The following is a 24,746-nucleotide window of genomic DNA, read 5'->3' on the forward strand; positions in this document are numbered from 1 at the left end:
GACACTTCCATGTGCCTTCCTTTCAGCTCTTGAACATGTCATGGTTAACTAAATGCTATCTTCTGTATTTATAAAAGGAAGTGTATGTTTCATTATTTACACATCACTCACATCAACTTCAAATTTCAATATATACGGAACATATACTAAACATGTTTTCTGCATTAGCCATTGCTGTGCATGTGTGAGAGGAAGGACACTGAGTGCATCCTGAGGATATTATAAATGTTGACAGCACACATTAGTTTTGTGATTGGAAGTGGCTCAAAAATCTTAATGTGGTAACAAAAAAGCGGGTATGGTATGAACCATTATTGAACATGGCATATGTAATCAGTATTTGAATAGGCGGGACATTGGTTGGCAACCATTTCGAGTAGAGAAACTTCCAGTGATACCGTAGGTTTATAATGAGAGTATGTGTTGCCACTGTGGTATTTGTGCCGTGTAGTCCTGTGGGCTATATATTTTTTGTCAAAATATGAAGGTTATCTGCTGATGAAGAAAGCTTTGGTAAGCTAAGCACCAGATTTAAATGCCATTTGTTTTTTTTTTATTGATTTTAATATAGTTTCATAGCTTTTAAATTATACAGTAATATTAAAGTACTATTTTAATTTTATACTAATGTGGTTTGTTATTTCAATTATTTAATTACTCAGGGGTATTGGGATATGCAAGACAGTGATATGATAATTATTACCAATGCAAAAGCCTTTTTTTGTTAATATTTTAAAAAAATAAATAAATAAAAAAAGATAAAAGAAAAAAAGAGACCATCAAAATTCACCGAAGGTTGCCCTCTATTGAAAAGGACATTGATGAATAAGCTGCTTTATTAATGGTTAGAATAACCAGTGCTTCTTCGGTTTTACTTCAATCTGGCATCCCATCTTTTGGCAAAGCACTAAGGAACACATTACACTAATGCTCTTATAAAATGCAGTATATGCAACAACTGCTTTATCAAAAACAAGAGGCATTCATTAAGTGAGCCTTGGGAATACTGGGCACAGTGATGTAGCCAGGATTTTTTGTCAGCAGGTACATTCAGAAAAAAGATCCTAGCACTGTTTTCTAAAAAAGTGCCACAATACCAGATTTTGGCATCAGGGGGTACAATGTACCTGCTGACCCTACACTGGCTATGCCACTGACTGGGCAGAATGAGAACTGGTTGTTCATTGTGTTTAGGACATTTTTCACAAACTGGGAGAGGGTATTTGCCCACAACTATCGCATTTGGATAACAGACAACCATCATACAAATGTTTACCATGCCTAGTAAAACATTGGTGGACAATGTCTATGTGAATGGCTCTAGATTTATAGACATAACACCAGCACGTGGTTTTTTTTTTTTTTTTTTTGGGACTACTTCAAGTCTCACATATACTGACATAATCCAATGTTACTGCCATCATTAGATGCCATATTTGAGATGGTACAGAAGTTCCAATGGATATGTTATTTTTAGCTAAGAGAGAAACAATACCACACTCATGCTGAATACTAGAGTGTGGTGGACACAATGTACAGTTATTGCTGTAAATTTATTAGGAATCACATGTCTCCCCAGAAGGTGACACCTTCTGGTAATATTTGAAATGAAATAAAGTTTTGATTCTATATATATATATATATATATATATATATAAACCCATAACTTGTAGATTGTCACTATAAAGCCACATTCCTCTGCAACTAATAGTTCTTCCATAATTGATTTTTAATTTTTTTACCTCTGACTGCTGGAATACCTTGAATTTTTTCTTTTTAGTTTATGAAAAAAAATAAAAAATTAACCACTTGATTGTTACTCATGTTATATTTTGTGCACAGTCGGTTTGGTTGGTTTTTTTTTTTTAGGAGCATTAGCAACTAAGGCCATATTGCTCCGGGATATGCGGTGGTCATTCCTTGACCTTTCCGCATCCTCCGTATTTGGTGGTGACGGGCTCGAACCCCGGTCTAATCAAGAAGCGTGTGCTACGCACTGCTGCTCCTTCCCACCTGTCTACGGAGGCGCTTGTGCACAGTCATCTATGTGTTCATCGCCACTACTGTCAGTCTAATTGTCCTTTGTTATCACAAATTTTGTTGGGGTGTCTGTAATCTATTATTTAATTTATTTTACTTATTTATTTTTTCAATGTTATTATAATTACTGTTTCTAATTTAAATCTGTTGTTTTTGTTATAGAAAATAGCATCAAACTTCCAGAAGAATGTATTAGCCAAAAATCATTGCAGTCTTTACCTCAAAACAAACAAATATATAATGATGAAGAGCAGTTTAAATTCAAGTCCCAAACTTTTGGTCCCGAAAAAGCTCAATTCCAGTCATTTCTGTCATTGGACACTGAAACTGGGGAAGCAGTCTACCTCTCTGACTTAGGTAGGTGGCTAGTTAAAGAGAACAATGAAACTATTTAAAGAACCTAAAATTATGACACATGTCATATCTTATTTGTAATGACAGTAGTTTAAAAGTTACTACTTAACTGTAATGGTAAATATTGAAGCATAGAAAAAAAAATTAATAAATTTTTGGTTTAATTAGTGCCAAAGGATTAGCTGTTATCTTGGGGAAAAGTACAAGGACATACACTTTGTTAGATTGAGTACATACACTGCCAATGAAATGCATAGCCTATTGTTAACGTGAGCTGGTATATTGGCAGCAGTGAAATTGGGAGCTCTTCTGCTCCTTCAGGCCATAGAGAAGTGTAAAAAGAAAATATTCCACATATGATTCTACGAAAGTTTAACTTTTTAAACTGGAATCAAGTCAATTTCCTGTGAGTCACATTACCTAACAGGAACTGCCTTGTTGTATGTTTGCCTGAAAGGTATGTTTTGCTGACAGAATGTTTACCCACTGGGTATGATAAGGCAGCAATATACTTGCTCAGTAGTGGTGGTGCTTCTCTTATTGTTTTTCCTTCCTGTATGTTTATTTCTCTTAATTTCTTAATCTTTTTTGATTCCAGAAAACTCCTATTACTTTTTATAGGGGTGCAACTCTATATGCCCATTAAAATGTGCTACATTTATTAATGAAACAGTGCCCAAATTCTTTTTCAGATAGCAGTTGGATGGACAAAGGTTGGAGGTTGAGAGGATGAAAGAAGATACTTGTTGACATAGATTTGAATTTCTGTAGATGTGTTTCAGAAAACAGAAGTTGAAGGAATAAATGAGGAAGAAGAAAAGTTGGTTCTCTGAGTTTGAAGTTGATTGTGAATCACTGAAGGCGCCTCCGTAGCCAGGTGGGAAGGAGCAGCAGTGCATAGCACATGCTTCTTGATTAGACCGGGGTTCGAACCTGTCACCACCAAATACGAAGGATGCGGGAAGGTCAGGGAATGGCTACCGCATATTCCCGGAGCAATATGGCCATAGTTGCTAATGCTCCTTAAAAAAAAAAAAAAAAAAAAAAAAATCACTGAATGTTGTTTGTTATGTTTGTTATTTAGTTTTTAGGAGCATTAGCAAAACTAAGGCCATATGGCTCCGGGAATATGTGGTGGTCATTTCCTGACCTTTCCGCATCCTCCGTATTTGGTGGTGACGGGCTCGAACCCCGGTCTAATCAAGAAGCGTGTGCTACGCACTGCTGCTCCTTCCCACCTGGCTATGAAGGCGCAATCACTGAATGAGAATGCCTAGTGTTGCTTTGTGATATGAACACAACTGGCTAATCCTACAAAAATTCTCATTTTGCTATGTTATTTGGTCACTTCCCACCCATTTGGAAAGGAATGCTTCAAATCCCATTAATGACATGAAGAACCTATCAAGTCATTTTCAACTCTGATTGATTCAGTTCATCTCTGGTAGAGGTACAGATTTTTTCATCTTCAGGCAGAGAAACCAACATTTATAAAATAGCTAATGGATATTGCACTGGAGTATTAATGTGGTATTTTAACACTTCAGGGCCCAACCTGAGTTATAATTCATATTGGCACCAGTGTTGATATCAATGGTATAGCAGCCAACTCTTTGGAATTACAATGGAGAATCTGTTTGGTCTTTTTTTTTTTTTTTTTTACACAGTTTCACTCCTCCATCTTGCCATTATAACATAGTCTGACACAAGCTCCTCTGTCTTTTTTTGCAACAGCATAGTTTTCTCTGTCTTCTTGCAAAAATATAATAAACATACTTTAAAATCAGTATTTTCTTAAGAATTCTGCACAAAAGGTATTGGAACCTAGTACCATCCGTAGGTTGAAGGTTGAGAAGACAAAATACTTATTAATATTAAACTTAAATTTCTGTAGATTGTAGTTTTCAGGAAATATAAAGGAAGCTTGTTTCATAAAACAGAAAGTTGAATGGATAAATGACGAAGAAGAAAAGTTGGTTCTGTGAGTTTGAAGTTGGACAGTAAATGGATGCTTACTGGTTGTAATATGTGTTTGGATTGGTTTTTGAAGAGAGCAGGAAATGAGAAGTGCCAATTCAGAAAAAAGAGATGGGTCATTAATTAATCTCACTGGCCCTCTTTTTAATGGAGTCTAAAAGACTAAGTGAGGTTTTGGAGGTGCCACCCCAGGAGTGAGAACAATATTCCATGGAAGGGCAGATTTCAGATTTGTACAGAGTAAGTAACTGTTTAGAAAAAAAGTAATGCCAAGAGTGAGATTAAAAGCCAGAGTAATTCCTAATAGTGATATGTTAACTTGTCTAGAAATCTAAGTGTCACTGAAGAAAACCATAGGAGCAGCAGACTCTTTTTTGCAAATATAAGACAAGATTGAATTTTAGAAGGATTGAAATTAACCAAGTTATTTTTGCCTCAATGTAAGAATTCCCCGGAGATCAGCATTTAAGGAATTTGTGGTGGATATTTGACAAGTTGAGTGCAGGGCAAGGTTTCTCAACTGGAAGGTGGAATGCAAAAATATGGATAGGATTTCCAGCCAGTGGAAGAAGGTCATTAATATACAATAGGAAAAGAGTGGGAGAAAGAACTGATCCTTGGGGAAGACAAGCATTAGTGGAGAAGTCAGAAAACAGTCTACCATCACCCACAGAGAGCAGTCAGAGAGAAACTTAGATACCCAATTGCAAAAAAAAAATAGGTACTGGATACCTGATTACAGTTGGAAATCCATAAGATGGAAGATTGTTTAGAAGATCTTTAGCATTAGCAAAGGCACATGATGCAAGAAAGCAAACTTATATAGCATCAGCCAAAAAAAAAAAAAAAAAACACCCCTATTTCACCCATCCACTTGCTCCAAATGTTTGTCATGTTCTGCCTTGAATCTATTTAAGATATCAACTTCTACAACAACAACAGATGGAAGTTTGTTCCAGCAATCAACCACCCGCTGGCTAAAGGCAAACTTCCGCACATCTATCCTACAACCGTCTTTCCTCAATTTGAATTTAGCATTAGCATTAGTAGAGGCATTTGATGCAAGAAAGCAAGCTTATGCAGCATCAGCCAAAAAAAAATAAATAAATAAAAAATAACCACTTCCACTTCACCCCTCTGTTCGTTCGAAATACCTGTCCAGCTGAGCCTTAAACTTATTTAGGCTATCAACTTCCACGACAAGGGATGGAAGTCTGTTCCACCTACCAACCACCCGCTGGCTAAAGGCAAATTTCCGCACATCTATCCTACATCTGTCTTTCCTCAATTTGAATTTATGCCCTCTCAGGTGATTATTCTGAGCAAGAGGAAGAATCCAATCAGCATTGAACATGCTCAAACCATTCAAGGCTTTATACACCTCAATCAGATCACCTCGCAGGTAAGGCGCCTCCGTAGCCAGGTGGGAAGGAGCAGCAGTGCGTAGCACACGCTTCTTGATTAGACCGGGGTTCGAGCCCGTCACCACCAAATACGGAGGATGCGGAAAGGTCAAGGAATGACCACCGCATATCCCGGAGCAATATGGCCTTAGTTGCTAATGCTCCTAAAAACCAACAAAACAAAACAACAAAAACCTCGCAGGTGCCTAGTCTCCAGACACTGTAATTTGCAAAACTTAAGCCTTTCTTTGTAAGAGCAACCTTTTGTTCCATTCACTAATCTTGTTGCCCTTCTCTGTACTCGTTACAACAGCTCTACATCCTTCTTAAAATGAGGCGTCCAGATCTGTATACAGTACTCAAGGTGTGGCCTGACCATTGCCTTATACAGTCAGTCCTCGTATAACCCGTGTTTACACTACACGAATTCGATCATACACGATTTATAAATAGGGGAACGACATCATATATAACACAAATCGAATTTGCTTATGCATGATTCGCCTTTGTGTTTACAAGAAATGGCAGTTTGACGCGGAGTCACCCCAACTGAACGCAACACGATAGGAATGAAGAGAAGATTCTGAAAATGTATTTGTTTTTTGTATCAGTGAAGGGCAAACGCATTTCACCATAATAACGTAAAATTCTAGCTATCAGTATTATCGCAAATGCAATTAGATCGAGTTTACTACCAGTTTATAACAGATTCCACTAGCAGGAACGCAACTGGAAATTGTTTTTATTGTTTTATGGTCGTAACCCCCAGAAATGTGCTTTAGTAAAATGTGAGCTAGTGAGGTGTTAATAGTGTGTCTCTGCCTTTATGGTGTTGTTTATTTAGTTGCTGCACACACACACACACACAGCTTTGTTTATGTGAATCAAGCGTGCCTCCTTTGTAATTGTTCTTTATTCCCTAAAAATGAGTAAAATACTTAAGGTGTGAAAAGGAAGCGTCCTGGTGAAGACACTACAGATTCAGAGAGAAAAAGAAAAGCAATATCGACAAACAGAGGTGGACTGGGTTAAAAATTCTTACCTGGGAAAATTTGAAGTGGCCTCACACTAGCATTTATGGCCAAAATCACACCGGTCCCCGGCCCACCGGGGTTTCCCTGATAATGCTTATGGCCAGTCCGCCTCTGTCGATAGAGAAAAAAAATATGAAATTGTGAAACACTTTGGCGAAATGAAAGACCATGTGATATTGCACGTGCTACAGGCCTAAATAAGGCAACGCCGAGAATTACAAAGAATGCAGAGAAAATAAACTTTCATAGCGGGAACAACTCAAAGTGTAATTAAAATCCATTAGATTAAGACACAAAGAATTGGAAGAGATGGAACAGCTGTCATCTGTTTGGGTAGAAAATCAAACAAAAAAAAAGTTTGCTTACGATAGAAGCAAAAGCATTAGCAACATTTTATTACGTAATAGTCGTAATAAAATACTTACATATTTTATTACGATTTATTGTGTTTAGTGATGTTTAGGTTACAAATGTGTGTTCAATCTTGGGTGGTCAATAGGGCACCTAACCCTATTTTTCCCATAGGGCCTGTTGTTTATATTGCATGAGAGTTTCTAGGAACACAACTATCGTGCTATACGAGGACTGACTATACAAGGGGATAATCACTTCCTTATTCCTGCTAGAAAAATTCCTGTATATCATTGACAAGACACCATGAGCTACTCCTGCAGACCGTCTGTACTACTCAGAAAACTTCAATCTGCCTGTACAATTACCCCCAGGTCCTTTTCATTCTCCACCACTGTCAGTGTGGTACCATAGAGTTGATACATTACTCTGGGATTACTGCTTCCCATATGTAGTACTTTACATTTGTCAATGTTAAACTTCATTTGCCACCTCTCAGCCCATCTGCTCAACTTTTCTAGATCCTGTTGTAGCAGTGTACTGTCACTAGTGTCATTAACAACCCTGCCAACCTTTGTATCGTCTGCAAACTTGGACATTAAGCCTGATATACCATCATCAATATCATTTATAAATACAGAAAACAACAATGGACCCAACACTGAACCCTGAGGGACTCCACTAATAACATTAGTCCATGATGAGCAGTGTCCATTACCACTCTCTGTCTTCTCCCACTCAACCATACCTTTATCCATAGCAGCAGTTTGCCTCCAGTGCCACACTGCTCCAATTTGTGCAGCAGTCTTCCATGTGCAACAGTATCAAAGTTATTCTTTGCATGAACAAAGTCAAAGAAGGAGCCAGTCTGTAGACAACACTCTGCCGCTTTTACTCCCACCAAGTTCAGACTGTGTACAGCACAGGGGACATAGATGGCAGTGCCTCTGTAGCCAGGTGGGCAGGAGCAGCAGTGCGTAGCACACGCTTCTTGATTAGACCGTGGTTCGAGCCCGTGACCACCAAATACAGAGGTTGCGAAAAGGTCAGGGAATGACCACCGCACATCCCCGGAGCAATATAGCCTTAGTTGCTAATGCTCTTTAAAAAAAAAAAAAAAAAAAAAAATCAAACCAAACATAGATGGCCAACTCATTCAATTGACGGATCCGTGCTTGCAATCCAGTATAGCGTCCAGACATATTTGAGGCATTGTCGTATGATTGACCATGGCAGTTTGATAGCAGAATTTTGTTCTCATTCACAAAATCTATAACAGTGTCTGCTAGATTCTATGCTCTATGAGAAAAGATGGGGGGGGTGAACTTGAGGAAACGCTCCACAAGCTCATGTCATCGGGACAGTAAATGTCAGTTGAACAATGTGTGAGATGTCTGGAGTGGAATCAACACTTATTGAATAGTACTGTGACTCTTTTATTTCTTCCAAAATGGCGCAAAGAACATGTCCCATTAAATCGATAAATTCCTCACAAATGTTTGCCGATAGATATGATGGGTTCCCCTTTCCAGCATTTCCACAGTTTAAGATGCTCTTCCAAAAAGGGTCAAATTCACTCAACAGCTCTAGAATACCTAAAAAGTTTCCATTTTTTGTTGACCCAATAATTTCATTCTCTCCACAAAATGCCAAACCTGTGGAGGTAAGAAAGCGAATGACAGAAATCACACGTGTCAACACTTTATGCCAGTACTCCTGCTCTGAGTGATGATGTTTGATTAATAAAAAATCTATACATCCAGTTTCTTTATGCCGAATTGAATATGCCATCATGCACTTGCGATGCTCTTTGCCATTTTCATGTTCTACATTAAGATTACTGTGTTTCCAATCATTAAATCCTGATGTAGCAAAGAGAGATTCTTTATTGGACAATAGGCAACATGCAAAGCAGTACAAACAACCTTGGGATGGTGAATAGAGTAACCATTTCACGTTTTACACATTTGCCATCCTGCAGTTCACGTTTGAATACATTCTTTGATAAATACCTTGTCTGAGTCTGAGTTCTCTCTTCTCTGGCTCCATCGTACACTCGGCTTGAGTTTGAAAGGTTGCAGTTACGATTCTGATGTGATGTCAGCCCACTACGAATCCAGTAATCCACTGTATTAGTATTCTTAATGTCTCATAGTCCAGAATCTGTGACGTGAATCACAGACTCGGGACACTCCTTTGCCATTACAGATTCGTGTATTTCTTCTTGTGAAATGTTAGCATCGGGACCAGATAATGGTATGACTAGAGCTGGATGATCGGATGTAGATGGCAATGCTGTATTTAGAGGAGCAGTAGTACTAGTAGCTGCCGTTGCACCTGGGCTAAACCAAACAAACTTTGGAAGTTTGCTTATTTTCTGCTTCTCTTCTTCAGCTCATTTCCTCTTCTGTGCTCCACTCATATAAGTATGCTTCATTTCATCTGGAAAAAATATAAATATTATTAAATTTTTTTACAGACTATATTGCTGTTTGGAAGTTGGAACAGTAACAATTTGTAATAAAATAATGATGGTATATCTCAAAGGCTCTTTTCCATGACTTAACTTTTTTCTAGCCCCTTTTTTTCAATTACGGTCGATTCCGGTTATTTGGGACACATTGGGACTAGTGCATTTTGGCCCAATTAAGCGGCTGCCCAATTATCTGAAGTTTCACGAAAAAAAAAGTTAAAAATACATTTAATTCTATTAAACAGAGATTCTAATTAGCGAAAATATGAGGAATATTATCCACAGGCTATAAAACTAAAGATACATTAAGCACAAATTTACTCTTTATTACCTTACAAATTAAAAAATTAAATGATACATGAAAATTGGAAGAATATACGTGATAATCAGAATAATTAATACGTACTGTAATATGTACATACTAACTAGTTGACTAAGAGGTACAAGCTAAAGATTATAATGATTTATGCACCAACATCAAGCCATGATGATGAAGAGGTTGAAGAAATGTACACCGAAATTGAGAGTCTTCTAGATGAGCAGAAAACCCACTACACTATTATTATGGGAGACTTCAATGCTAAGGTTGGAAAAAGGCAAAACAGCGCAGAAAAGGAACTATAGGAAATTTTGGAATTGGTGAAAGAAATAAAAGAGGTGAAAGACTTGTGGAATTTGCAGAATCTCAAGGACTGTCAGTAATGAACACTTTTTTCAAGAAAAGGGTGAACAGAAAGTGGACATGGAAGAGTCCAAATGGATTAACAACTAATGAAATCGACTTCATCCTCACTAACAGAAGATATATTGTGAATGATGTTACCATCCTGAATAAGGTTAAATGTTGGAAGTGATCACAGAATGGCAAGATGTACACTTGATATAGATGTAGGAAAGGAAAGGAAAAAATTGACTCGAGTAAATAATACAAAGGTCTTTGAGATAACAGAAGAGGAGAAAAAGCAGTATGTACTGAAACTTAAGAACAAGTTTGAGCTTCTGCAGACTGCCCAGGACCAAGATATCGACGAAGAATATTACAACTTTCTGAAAGTGATAAAGCCCAAGAAACCTATAGGTAAAAAGAAATCCAAAGAAGAAAAAATTAGTCAAGAAACACTTGTCATGATGAACCGAAGACGACAAATGAAGAGCAAGAAAAACACTGACAGGGAGAAAATTGAGTATACTGAGTTATGCAAAGCCGTTAGAAAGAAACTCAGAGAGGACATAAGAAGATTTAACACAAGAAAAGTAGAACAAGCTTTAAGGGAAAACAAAGGATTTAAATCAGCAGCCATGAGCAGTAATACAGAAACACAAATGATACTGAAACTGAAGAATAGCGATGGTGTACTTATAAACAGCAGAGAAGGCATAATTCAAATAGCAGAAGACTACTATAGAGAATTATACAAGGAGCGAGGGATTGCAAAGTAGCAACACATACGACATACCCGATATTCTTCCTGATGAGGTAGAACATGCATTGAAGAAAATGAAGAATCAGAAAGCCCCGGGGAAGATGAAGTTACTGTAGAGTTGTTAAAATTGGGAGGAAGAGACATAACACAAAAATTGGCAAGGCTCTTCACAAAGTGCATTAGAAAAGGTGTGACGCCTAAGCAGTTGAATAATGCAATCATAGTTTTGCTGCATAAGAAAGGAGATAAATCAGAAATTGGAAATTATAGACCAATTAGCTTGTTATCCCACATCTACAAGTTGTTCACAAGGGTCATTACTAACAGATTAGAAAGAATACTTGATGACAATCAATCGAAAGAGCAAGCTGGCTTTAGGACAGGATTCTCAACTATGGATCACCTTCACGTAATATCACAGCTAATGGAGAAAGCAAATGAATATAAAACACCATTATGCCTGGCATTTGTGAATTATGAAAAGGCATTTGACTCCATACAGCATAAGGCAATGTTTCAGGCACTGGAAAGACAAGGCATAGATACCCCATGTATTATGATTTTGAAGAAAATATATGAGAGTGCTACCTCTTTTATTAGACTAGACAAAGACAGCAGGAAATTTAAAATCGAGAAAGGAGTTCGACAAGGAGACACAATATCTCCAAAGCTGTTTACTGCTGCCCTTGAGGAAGCTTTCAGAAGATTAGACTGGTCGCAGAAAGGAGTCAATGTGAACGGAGAGTACCTAAACCATTTACGATTTGCAGATGACATTGTGGTCATAAGCCACGATCCCAAAGAATTAGAGGAAAACCTTAATCAGTTATGCACAGTTAGTAAGGATTTTGGACTAAAGATGAATATGGCTAAAACAAAAGTAATGATGAACAAGTATGCCACAGAAAGGGAAATAATGATTGAAGGAGCAGTAATTGAAAAGTTGGAGTCATATACTTATCTGGGACAAGTTATTAGCTGTAATAATGATAAATGGCTGGAAGTCAAGCGAAGAATAACTTTTGGATGGATAGCATTCAGGAAATATAGTCACATACTGAAGAGCAATATCCTAGGTTGTCTGAAACGTAAAATAATGAACCAATGTATACTCCCCACCATGACTTATGGAAGTGAAACTTGGGCGCTCACCAAAAGAATGGAAGAGAAGCTGAGAATGGAACACAGCGAAGAATGGAATGAATTATATTGGGAATCAGACTGTTAGATAAGAAGAGAAACATATGGATTAGGCAGCAAACTCAAGTAAAGGACATTCTTATCAAAACTAAAGAACTAAAATGGTCTTGGGCATTGCTCAAAGACATGATGACAGATGGACTAAGAAAATAACAGAATGGTACCCAAGAGGAGCTAGAAGAAAACCTGGAAGACAAAGGCGGAGATGGATAGTGAAATTCATGAGTTTGTGGGTAGTAAATGGATGGCCATTGCACAAAACAGAAGGAAATGGAAAGTTGCTGCAGAGGCCTTCATCCTGCAGTGGATTGAAAATGGCTGATGATGATGATGAAGTAGTTGACATTGCTGTTCACTGACATTTGTGGGTGGGAATTAAAATTTAAAACAGTAAAAAGATAAGTAATCAATAACAAAGAACACGGCATACACAAATTGCAAGTAACACGATTCGCGCAAGTGAGAATGGAGTAACAAGTTACGAAGCTTTAAAAATAGGAATGAAGAGAAGATTCTGAAAATAAATTTTTTTATGTGATTCAAGATTTCATGGAAGTGTAAACACATTTCACCATAATAATCCATAGAATTGCAGCCGTCGGTATTATCGCAAATTCAGTAAGATTGAGTTTACTATCCATTTATGATAGATTGCATTAACAGAAAAGACCAATAAACAGGTGACTGCTAATTGTTTTTATTGTTTTATGGTTGTGACCCCCAGAAATCCGACCGAACCATGTGGTACGGTCGGAGACAATCATACTGTAATCTCCAGTGCTGCGGTCTGCTGCCCCGATTAAATGGCATGTTGTCCCAATTAAGCGAAGTTAACCTTGGCTATTTTCTCGACTGAGTTCTGTTTTTTAAGATTTGCCTCAAATAAATGGCAGAGGCTGCCCCAATTAACCGGTGGCCCAAATAACCAGAATCCACTGTATTTTATGAGTAAATTGAAACTGATAATCAACATTAATCAGTTGGTGATAAATTCACCACGGGCCCCTAGAATTGTGGGGCTCCTGGGAAAATGCCCTATGTGCCAATGCATTAAGACGGTACTGTGTTACAAACCACAAATTCTAAATGGGAAGTATTCAAGGAAATGGAAGCTATTAGGCTTTTCATACCAACTAAGAAATACTGTTCAGAGTTTGGCCCAAATGAATGTCAAATGAACTAATGAGACTCGGGGCAGAGAAGAAAAATGCATGGGATGCACATAAATTATCAGGAGACACAGAAGCCTAAGGAAGATATAAGCTAGTCTGTAATCAAGTCACAAAGGTAACTAAGCAAGTGAAGGCAGATTATGGGAAATCTTTGGCAGAGGCTGCAAAGAAAAACAGCAAAGACTACTTTACTTATATAAATTCTAGAAAGAAGGTAACGAATGATATTTCTCCACTTGATATTGATGGTTTAATTGTTGATGATCCTGCTGAGACAGCTAACAAACTGAATGAGTAATATGTATATACATTCACACATGAGGAATTCTGTACGAAAGTGGAAAACAGAAGCTTATTAAACTCTAATAGATATCTAAATGATTTTGTAATAGAAAATTGAAATTGTTGCAATAAAACATAAGAAAGGCACCTGGGATGGATGGGATCTATCCAGCTATGCTAAAGTTGGTGGCAAAGGAAGTAAGCAAACCCTTAGCCATAATTATGAGAGCATCATTGGACTTAGGGGAGGTCTCCATGGACTGAAGATGGCAAATGTATCTTCAATTCACAAAGGAGTATCAAAGGGTGACACAAGTAATTACAGACTTGTTAGTTTAACTTCTTTCCAGGAAAAATAATGGAGTCACTGGTTAAAAAGGCATTGCAGGATCATCTAGACAAGACTGCAGTAATCAGACACATGTTTATTGTTGTTTATTTGGTTTTTAGGAGCATTAGCAACTAAGGCCATATTGCTCCGGGATATGCGGTGATTATTCCCTGACCTTTCCGCATCCTCCGTATTTAGTGGTGACGGGCTCGAACCCCGGTCTAATCAAGAAGCGTGTGCTACGCACTGCTGCTCCTTCCCACCTGGCTACGGAGGCGCCTAATCAGACACACACACACGCACAGGTTTGCTAAGGGAAAGTCATGCCTGACAAATTTGAGTGGATACTATGACATGGTCACAAAGGAACTAGATACAAAAAATAATTCTAATATCATATACTTGGATTTCAAGAAAGCTTTTGATACTGTTGCACATTGAAGATTACTGTACAAATTGGAGCAGTATGGAATGAAGGGCAAGTTGCTACAATGGATAGAAGGATGGTTGAGTGGGAGAAGACAGAGTGGTAATTAGCATTAGTAGAGGCATACGATGCAAGAAAGCAAGCTTATGCAGCATCAGCGAAAAAAAAAAAAAAAACCCTCCCATTTCATCCTTCCATTCGTTCCAAATACCTGTCCAGCTCAGCCTTAAATTTATTTAAGCTATTAGCTTCCACAATAAAAGATGAAAGCCTGTTCCGCCAATCAACTACTCTACAACTGTCTTTCCTCAATTTGAAACTGTGCCCCCCTCAGATTCTTAGTCTGAGCAAGATGAAGAATCCCATCAGCATTCAGCTTGCTCAACCCATTCAAGGCCTTATACATCTCAATCAGATCACCTCGTAGGTGCCTACTCTCCAGGCGCTGCAATTTGCAGAACTTAAGCCTTTCTTGGTAAGAGCATCCCTTTGTTCCCCTCACCAATCTTGTTGCCCTTCTTTGTACTCGTTCTACATTCTTCCTAAAATGAGGCCTCCAGACCTGTACACAGTACTCTAGGTGTGGCCTGACCATTGCCTTGTATAACGGGATTATCACCTCCCTGTCCCTGCTAGCAAAATTCTTATATATCATTGACAAGACTCCGTGACCTGCCTTGGCAGCCCGTCTGCACTGCTCAGCGAACTTCATATTTGGCTGCACAATTACCCCCAGGTCTTTTTCACTTTCCACTTCCCTGATTGTAGTACCATCCAGTTGGTACATTTCTCTTTGATTATTGCTACCCATATGCAGTATACTTTGCATTTGTCAATCTTAAACTCCAGTTGCCACTTCTTAGCCCATTTTCCCAACTTATCTAGATCCAGTTGGAGTAGCATACTGTCATTACTGTCATTAACAACCCTGCCAACCTTTGTATCATCTGCAAACTTGGACATTAAACCTGATATACCTCAATCAATATCATTGATAAATATGCAAAACAACAATGGACCCAACACCGAACCCAGGGGAACTCCACTAATAACATTTGTTCATGAAAAGCAATGTCCATTGATAACCACTGTCTGTTGTCTCCCACTTAACCATCCCTTTTTCCATTGTAGCAGCTTTCCCTTGATGCCATACCTCTCCAATTTGTACAGCAGTCTTCCGTGTGCAACAGTATCAAAAGCTTTCCTAAAATCCTGTATATCAAAATTATTTTTGGCATTCAGTTCCTTTGTGACCACATCATAGTAACCAATCAAATTGGTCAGACAAGACCTCCCTTTGACAAACCCGTGCTGAGTCTTAACTATTAATGCAGTCTTCTCTAGATGATCCTGCAATGCTTCTTTAACGTGATTCCATTATTTTCCCCGGAACATAAGTTAAACAGATCTGTAGTTACTTGCGTCACCTTTTGAACCTCCTTTGTGAAATGGTGATACATTTGCACACCTCTAGTCCATGGGGACACATTTGCACACCTCCAGTCCATGGGGACTTCCTCCGAGTCCAAGGAAGCTCTCATAATTATGGCTAAGGGTTTGCTTACTTCCTTTGCTGCCTCCTTTAATATAACTGGATAGATCCCATCCACCCCAGGTGTCTTCCTTATGTTTAACTACAACAATTTCTCCTCCACTTTGCTCTCAGTTATTACAAAATCACTTAGCTCCCTGTTAGCATTTGATAAACTTCTGTCACTCCTCTCATTGAATAACTCCTCATGTGTGAATATAGATTAAAAAACTCATTCAGTTTATCAGCTACCTGAGCATGATCATCAATAGTCTACCCATCTATGTTAAGTGGTCCAATCTGATTCAACCCTTTCCTTCTAGAGTTTACATAAGTAAAGAACTCCTTGCTGTTATTCTTTGCATCCTTTGCCAAGGATTTCTGATAATCTCCCTTCACCTGGCTAACCTCCTTTGTGACTTGATTACTGACTAGTTTATACCTGCTATAGGCTTCTGTGTCACCTGATACTTTATATGCATCCCATACATTCTTCTTCTCTACAACTAACCTCATTAATTCTTCTGACATCCATTTAGGCCTAAACCTTGAACAGTATTTCTTAGTTGGAATGAAAAGCCTAGTAGCCTCCAAAATTAGGCCCCCCGAAGGCTTCCCATTTAGAATTCACTGTTGGTAACATCATCAGTTGATCCCACTGTACAGAATTTAAAAACTGTCTGAGACCTCTGTACCCTTGATGGTAGTTACATCTTTAAATAATTCTCACATCAATACATTGTGATCACTGTCACCCAGTGGTTCCTTTATCTGCAGATTCTTAATGCATGAAGAATCACTACTGATAATCAGATCAAGAGTATTACTGCCTCTGGTTGCCTCTCGAACATGTTACTGTAGAAAACAGTCATATAATAAATCCATAAAAGTATTGCTAGTGTGAGAGTGACCAAACCACAAGTTCCAGTCAATATCTGGAAAGTTAAAATCTTCCATTATAAGACATTCTGATTTATTGGCCCACTGTTTCTCTGCACAATTGCTCATTATACTCATCAGATTCATTAGGCCTATAACATACACCTACTCTCATTTTTCCTTTCCCAGTTGGGAGACCATGTCTTCCTTTCAGGTTACCACGGTGGAAGATTGATCAGGCTGACTGGACTGCCTTCCAACATCAGGCAAATTTTGATCTTTGCACAGTCAGTCAAGAGCCGATCAATGACGCAGTAAAGTACATCACAGAAATCATTGTCCAAGCAGCTGCTAATGCTGTCCCAAAAACATCAGCCCGGTTTCCACCATTTCCCAAACCTTGGTGGAATTCAGAATGCACAGCAGCAAAAAAGGCTCAAAACAAAGCGTGGGGGATATTTCGCCGATATCCTACCACGAACAACCTTATAGCCTTCAAACGTGCACGAGCCAAAGCACGCTACATTCGTCGTCAGAGTCAAAAGGAATCGTGGATCCGTTTTACATCATCTATTAACCAGGCTACCAATTCTAAGGTAGTCTGGGATAAAATCCGGAAAATGAAGGGGAAATATACATCCCACCCTTCTTCAATCCTAGATTATAATGGATGCGCTATTGCAGATCCAACTGCAATAGCCAATGCTCTTGGGGAAACATTCTTTAAGATCTCTGCAACATCTTCGTATTCCCCAGAGTTCCTTGTCCTTAAACACAAACTGGAAAGGCAAGCACTTCATTTTAAGACCAAGGGCCTCTATCCCTACAACGGGGCATTCACTATAGAGGAACTGAAAAGAGCGCTCACTCTTTCCAAAGCAAGTGCCGTTGGACCAGATGGCATCCATTATGAAATGATTAAAAATCTTCCACCAACATCTATGGATTGTCTGCTCTTTCTGTATAACAGAATCTTTACTGAAGGGCAGTTTCCGGACTCCTGGCGAAAGGCAATCGTTCTTGCCTTTCCTAAGCCAGGAAAGGATCCAAAAGTCACCACCAATTATCGTCCTATTGCTCTGACTAGCTGTTTGTGCAAAATCCTGGAGAGAATGGTCAATTCTCGTTTAATATGGTATTTAGAATCAAATGACCTTCTCTCCAACATCCAGTGCGGCTTCCGACGGAACCGGTCCACTTTGGACCATCTTATTAGAATGGAAGCATCCATCCGGGATGCTTTCCTAAAATGGGAACACTTGGTGTCGGTGTTCTTTGACATGGAAAAAGCGTATGACACAACTTGGAGATTTGGCATTTTAAAAGACATACATAGCCTAGGCCTAAGAGGGCATCTGCCTTTTTTTATTCAAAACTTTTTAGCCAATCGATCGTTCCAAGTTCGTGTGGGATCCTCACTCTCTCGCTCCTTTAGCCAAGAGGAGGGAGTACCACAAGGATCAGTATTAAGTGTCACGCTTTTTGCCATAAAAATAAATTCCATCACAGAACAACTTCCTCCGACTGTAAACAGTGCCCTCTATGTTGATGACTTTAGCATTTTTTGCCAGTCGTGCAACATGAGGGTAATTGAAAGACAACTGCAGAAAGCCATTGATAGTCTGAATTCCTGGGCACTTGCAAATGGCTTCAGGTTCTCGCCGGAGAAGACCGTTTGCGTACACTTTTGTCGCAAGCGTAATCTTCATCCTGAACCCGAATTAAGGCTCGGACAAAATGCTATTCCAGTAGCAGCAAACACAAAATTCTTGGGACTCATATTCGATAAAAAACTAACTTTTTTGGATCACATTCGTCAACTCCGCACCAAGTGCACACGTGGACTTAATATTCTCCGCTCGCTCTCCTCTACATCTTGGGGAGCAGACCGATGTACCATTCTTCGGCTTTACCGTGCACTAGTGCGATCCAAACTAGATTATGGGTCCCAGGTATATTCCTCAGCCCGAGACAGTGTCCTGCGGTGGCTGGACCCCGTCCATCATCAGGCTATACGCATCGCCACTGGAGCATTTCGAACATCTCCTGTCCAGAGCTTATACGTCGAAGCAAACGAACCACCGTTATCACTTCGACGTAAGCAGTTGTCTCTAAAGTACGCCTTAAAACTGAAATCCCTGCCAGACCATCCTACGTGGCCATTCGTTTTTGAGCCACGATGGGAAAATTTATACAATACTCGAAAGACTGCCAATCGTCCTTTTGGTATTCGTATCCAAGAGCTACTCAAAGAACTTGATATCAAGGTAGACAAGGTTGCCCGAACATCAAAGCAACCCTTTCCACCCTGGCATGCTCGTGTCCCGGCATGCGACTTGTCGCTTAGAAACTGGGGAAAGTCGGACACTCCATCATGTGTCTACCTGCAGCTTCATTCAGCACACCGAACTGAATATTCTGACTTCGCGCCAGTCTACACAGACGGTTCGAAGTCGGAATCATATGTGGGATCTGCTGCTGTCTTTACAGACAGCACTATATCAGAGCAGATTCCCTCTGAATGCAGCATATTTACTGCAGAGCTGCACGCTGTAGAGTTAGCCTTGGATCATATTAGTAAATACCAATACCAACGGTTCATTTTATATTCTGACTCTCTTAGCATGTTACAGGCTCTAATATCTGTGAGATATAATCCTCATCCAGTTCTGTCTAGCATTCAGCAGAAGATTCACGTTCTCCATGAACGCGAATATGACATCCGCTTCTGCTGGATTCCCAGTCATATTGGGATTAGGGGAAATGATTTGGCTGACGCCGCAGCCAAATCAGCAATTCCCCATAATAACCGCTGCCTGTTAGTCCCCTATACAGACTACAGGCAAATAGTACATCAAAAGTTACATTCCCAATGGAAGGACTCATGGAATAGACAGACTACGAATAAATTATATCAAATAAAGCCTGTAATTGAACCGTGGCAGTCTAGTCTGCGCAGGAATCGTAAGGAGGAAGTTGTTCTTGCCCGGACCCGCATAGGACATTGTCATTTGACACATTCTTTTTTGCTGAGGGCGGATGACCCTCCTATGTGTGAGTCTTGTGGCACAGTTTTATCAATCAGACACATTTTAGTCGAATGTTCAGATTTTAGCAATATCCGTCCTACCACTTTTAACCATCTGACTGAGCCTTATACACTCAGTCAGATTTTATCTGACAATGACAACGTGTCTGCTGTTTTTATCTTTTTAAAATTAATAAATATTTTTACTCATATATAAAATTTTTACATTTCTCTTTTATATATTTGTTATACATTTTGACATAGTGACCTAACTAATTAGGTCACTGAAAGTTTAAAAATTTTCGTTTATAAATGACCTGGTCTTGGCGCATTATAGCCTTAGTAGCTGATGCGCCAATAAAACCAAAAAACCCAACCCAACCCTTTCCCAGTGCTTTCACACCAAACAGACTCATCACTGCATTGTCCACCAACATCAACTGGATGCATGTCCTTAGATTTTATGTGTTTCTTAACTAACAGCCTAACCCATCCTCCCTTCCTATCATGTCTATCCTTTCTATACATATTGTACTCCCCAAATTCCCACTCTGCACTGCCTATATCTGTGTGACACCACGTCTCTGATATCCCAACAATATATGCCTTTGATGTCTTGACTAGCACTTCAAGCTTATCAACTTTATTAACTATACTCCTAGCATTGGTGTACTTTTTTTTTTTTTTTTTTTTTTTTTTATGAGAACCCCAAACACGAGAGGTATTATAACCTATAGTACTTAGTACTGTGCTTGGGTTGGAGGTTGAGAAGACGAAAGAAGATATTTGTTGATATTGGACTTGAACTTCTGTAGATTGTAATTTTCAGGAAATACGTATGAAGGAAGGTTGTTCCAGTAAACGGCAGTTGAATGAATAAATGAGGAAGATGAAAAGTTGGTTCTGTGGGTTTGAAGTTGGACAGTAAATGGATGTTGGCTGGTGGCTGCACATGTTCGGACTGTTTTGAAAGAGGGAGCGGGAATTATAGAAGCCAATTCAGAAGAACAGTGCCCATGGAAGTATCTGTAGAAGAGGCATGCAGCAGAAACAGTGCGTCTATGAGAAAGCGAGTGGAGAGACTCTGTTAGAGATGAATCATTAATTAACCTAACTGCCCTCTTCTGAATGGAATCAAGAAGCCTGAGAGAGGTTTTGGGGGCACCACCCCAGATGTGGGAACAATATTCCATGGCAGGGCGGATTTGCGATTTATACAGAGTGAGCAGCTGTTTGGGAGAAAAGTAACGCCGAGAGCGAAAGAGAAAACCAAGTTTTTTAGATGCAGAGGAAGCAATATTTGTAATGTGCTTGTGCCAAGAGAGATTAGAAGTCAGGGTAATCCCCAAAAGAGATATATCATTTTGCCTAGAAATCGGAGTGTCACTAAAGATAAGCATAGGAGCAGAAGAATCCTTTTTGCGAGATATAAGACAAGATTGAGTTTTAGAAGGGTTGAAATCAACTAAGTTGTTTTTTCCCAACTGGAGAATTACCTGAAGATCGGCATTTAAGGAATTGGCAGCAGATTTTCGAGAGTTTGAAGCTGATTGAGCTGGACAAGGTTTCTCAAAATGGAAAGTTGAATACAATTTGCTATCATCGGCAAAACTATGGATAGGATTTCCAGTCAATGGAAGAAGGTCATTGATATACAAGAGGAAAAGAGTGGGGGAAAGAACTGAACCTTGGGGGACACCGGCATTAGTGGAGAAGTTAGAAGACAGAGAGCCATCTACCATCACCCTCAGTGAGCGATAAGAGAGAAAACTGGATAACCAATTACTAAAAACAGTTGGCAAACCATAAGATGGAAGCTTGTTTAGAAGACCTTTATGCCAAACACGATCAAAAGCCTTTGAGATGTCAAGAGCAACTACTTGTGTTTCACCGAACCTTTCCATTGAATTAGTCCATAAATGGGTAACATAAGCCAGAATATCACCAGTGGATCGACACTGACGGAATCCATACTGGCGATCGTTGATCAGACGGAAGGTTTCTAGGTAGTTTAAGAGTTGGCGGTTAATTGATTTCTCCATTACTTTAGAAAGAGTAGAAGTAATTGCAATGGGACGATAATTGGATGGGAGGGATTTGTCACCCTTTTTAGGAACTGGCTGGATATGAGTAAATTTCCAAGCAGAAGGAAAAACACCTTTGGAATAAGAAAGTGAAAAAAGGCGGCAAAGAATAGGAGTAAGTTCAGGAGCACAGGTTTTGAGAACAAGTGGAGAAATACCATCAGGACCTGGAGCTTTCTTAGCATCAAGATTCATCAAAATCTTTCTGATATCCTTTTGACGGAAGACCACAGGAGGCATTGAATGGAGCGTGTTAGGAATGGTGGGAGGTGTTTTACCAAGATCATTAATACATGAGCTCGAAGAAAAATGGGATGCTAGCAGGTCAGCTTTATCCTTGGCTGAAGTGACAACAGAACCATCTGGTTTGGACAGAGGTGGGAGCAGAGATGGGCAAAAGTTGCGGCCAATAGCTTTGACAAGAGACCAGAATGCTCGGCTACCATTAGGGCAAGAAGCAAGTTTTCTACTCTTAGCCTGTTCAAACTCTAGTTTGGACTGATTAATAACTGCTTTACAATTGTTGCGAGCTTTGGTGTAGGCAGAAAATGAAACTGATGAATTAGAAACAAGCCAATTACGATATGCAACGTTCTTCTCTTGGACAGCCTTAGCACATTTATTGGAAAACCAAAGTTTAGATAAAGGACGAGATTTTAAAGAGGAGTGTGGGATAAAGGATTTCATTCCTGCAAGAATAATTTCACTGACACGATCTGAGCAAACGTTGACATCAGAAGTTTTGAAACAGTAATCAGACCAAGGAAAAGAAGAAAACAAGTCTCGCAGGTCATCCCATTTTGCATTCTTGTAATGCCAAACAATACGAGGTTGGGAATAGCCATGAGATAAAGGTTCCATTGGAGAAGAGACAATCACCAAGTTGTGATCTGAAGTGCCTAAAGGACCTCTCACTTCAACCTTGTACTTAGAAGGGTTGTTTGTGAGAAAAAGATCAAGCGTATTGGCTGTATGATTAGGATTGTCCGGTATTCTTGTAGGTAAATGAACAATCTGTGCTAGGTCATTAGTAATTGCAAAAGCCTCAGCATCTCGACCTGCTGGGTCGGTGTGACTAGAAAACGGAAGCCAGCTGGAGTTGTGAACGTTAAAATCACCAAGGAAAATTACCTCATTGTTAGGAAAGTTGGACTGGAGAAAGTCGAGTTGCCAAGAGAGGAAGTCAAAGAGCTCCAAGTGATTAGTGGAGTTGGGAGAACGGTAGAGACAACAGATGAATTTTACACAATGAGGTAGAGAGATTTTAAGCCAGAGAAGATCAAAGAGAGGAGATTCCAAATTGCCAAGTCTCTGACAGGGAATATCAGAACGGACATATGCACAAGTACCACCTTTGAGGCGAAAGGAATCATACAGCAAATAATTTGGACATCTGAGATGAGCAGTAGTTGAATCAACTGATAACTGAGATTCAGTCAGAAAAAGTACATGGGGTTTGGAAGACTGCAAGTGGAAATGGACATCGTTGAGATTAGAATTGAGACCATGTATATTTGTGAAATGAATTAGGAAGTCCTTGGGAGGTTTAGATCTTTTCGCAGATAAGCTTGCTCTATTATTTTGACAATTCATGGTGTATTCAATAGTAAGAAAAAGTGGGTGGGACATGATGTATGAAGTAATGAAATTTTTGGATATGGCGTACACGATAGGAATATACCCAAATGCTTGACATAACGTGGCCTCGACAATGCCCCCATATACACACTACTCAGACTTCCTCCTGTCACTATCTGGCAGAGTAGAGGTAGCAAGATTATACACTAGCTGATCCGGAAGCTTCCTAGAGAGTTACCAATAGGTTCGGTCCGGTGTACTAACTAGCGGCCGGCCTGCGAACACCGTTTTAGAGCTCTACCCTTGAAATGTAAGGAATATTGGATCTCGCCACGACATTCATCATAACCTCGAAAATCATCAATCATACTGCATGATGGAAGAGATAGGGAAGGGTTGGCCGGAACTTAGCTCTAGAGACTAAACATGGGTTCCACCACTTCAAGCCTCCAATAAGCAAAGTGGTGGTATTTCACCGGTTGATGAGAGTCATCTACCACCTAGTACTGCTTAGTAACATAGAGGGGCGGCGTTCCTCCATCTGGTGTGGGCGCCACACCTCGACCCCTGCTTACGTTGTTTCACACCTGGGTGGTCACCCACCATGTACTTGTGCATGAAGGTTATACCCAGGATTACTAACAGTCCCACCATCGTGAAGGTGCAAGCAGAGGATTTGGCTGTCATAGACCGTCCGGACTTCACCGAAATTGGGTCCACTTTGACTTGAGTGTCACCCGAATATCAGTTCCATCAGCGTTTTAGACTCCCAGGTAGCAAGAACAGCTTGTCTGGCATATCTGAGAGAATGTCTGTGACAACCTCAAGGACCATGCAAGTATACATGCACCGGTTCCTGCTCCTAACCAGTAGTAATCAATGGACACTGCTCTTCATGGACTAATGTTATTAATGGTGCACCCCCAGAGTTTGGTGTTGAGCCCATTGTTGTTTTTTTATATTTATCAATGATATTGATGAAGGTATATCAGGCTTAATCCTGAAGTTTGCAGATGATACAAAGGTTGGCAGGGTTGTTAATAACAGTAATAACAGTATGCTACTGCAACAGTATCTAGAAAAGTTGGGCAGTGGGCTGAGAAGTGGTAACTGAAGTTTAACATTGACAAAAGCAAAGCACTGCATATGGGTAGCAGTAACCCAGTGGCAGATCCAGA

General features: G+C 39.5%; 1 protein-coding gene across 4 annotated transcripts in view; it reads left to right on the forward strand.

Annotated features, from left to right (window-relative positions):
* The window catches only part of LOC150090966 (uncharacterized), a 308,945-nt gene that overhangs the window by 259,741 nt on the left and 24,458 nt on the right, over positions 1 to 24,746 (forward strand). For all 4 annotated transcript variants that reach the window (XM_090373647.1, XM_090373641.1, XM_090373632.1 and 1 more), the window contains exon 7: positions 2,203 to 2,397. In XM_090373647.1, the coding sequence (XP_090229773.1) occupies positions 2,203 to 2,397 (195 nt within the window). The remainder of the gene's footprint in view (positions 1 to 2,202; positions 2,398 to 24,746) is intronic.

This window comes from Mastigoproctus giganteus, chromosome 1 (genome assembly GCF_048544385.1).
Source record: "Mastigoproctus giganteus isolate SK-2022 chromosome 1, ASM4854438v1, whole genome shotgun sequence".
In the NCBI taxonomy this organism is placed as follows: Eukaryota; Metazoa; Arthropoda; class Arachnida; order Uropygi; family Thelyphonidae; genus Mastigoproctus; species Mastigoproctus giganteus.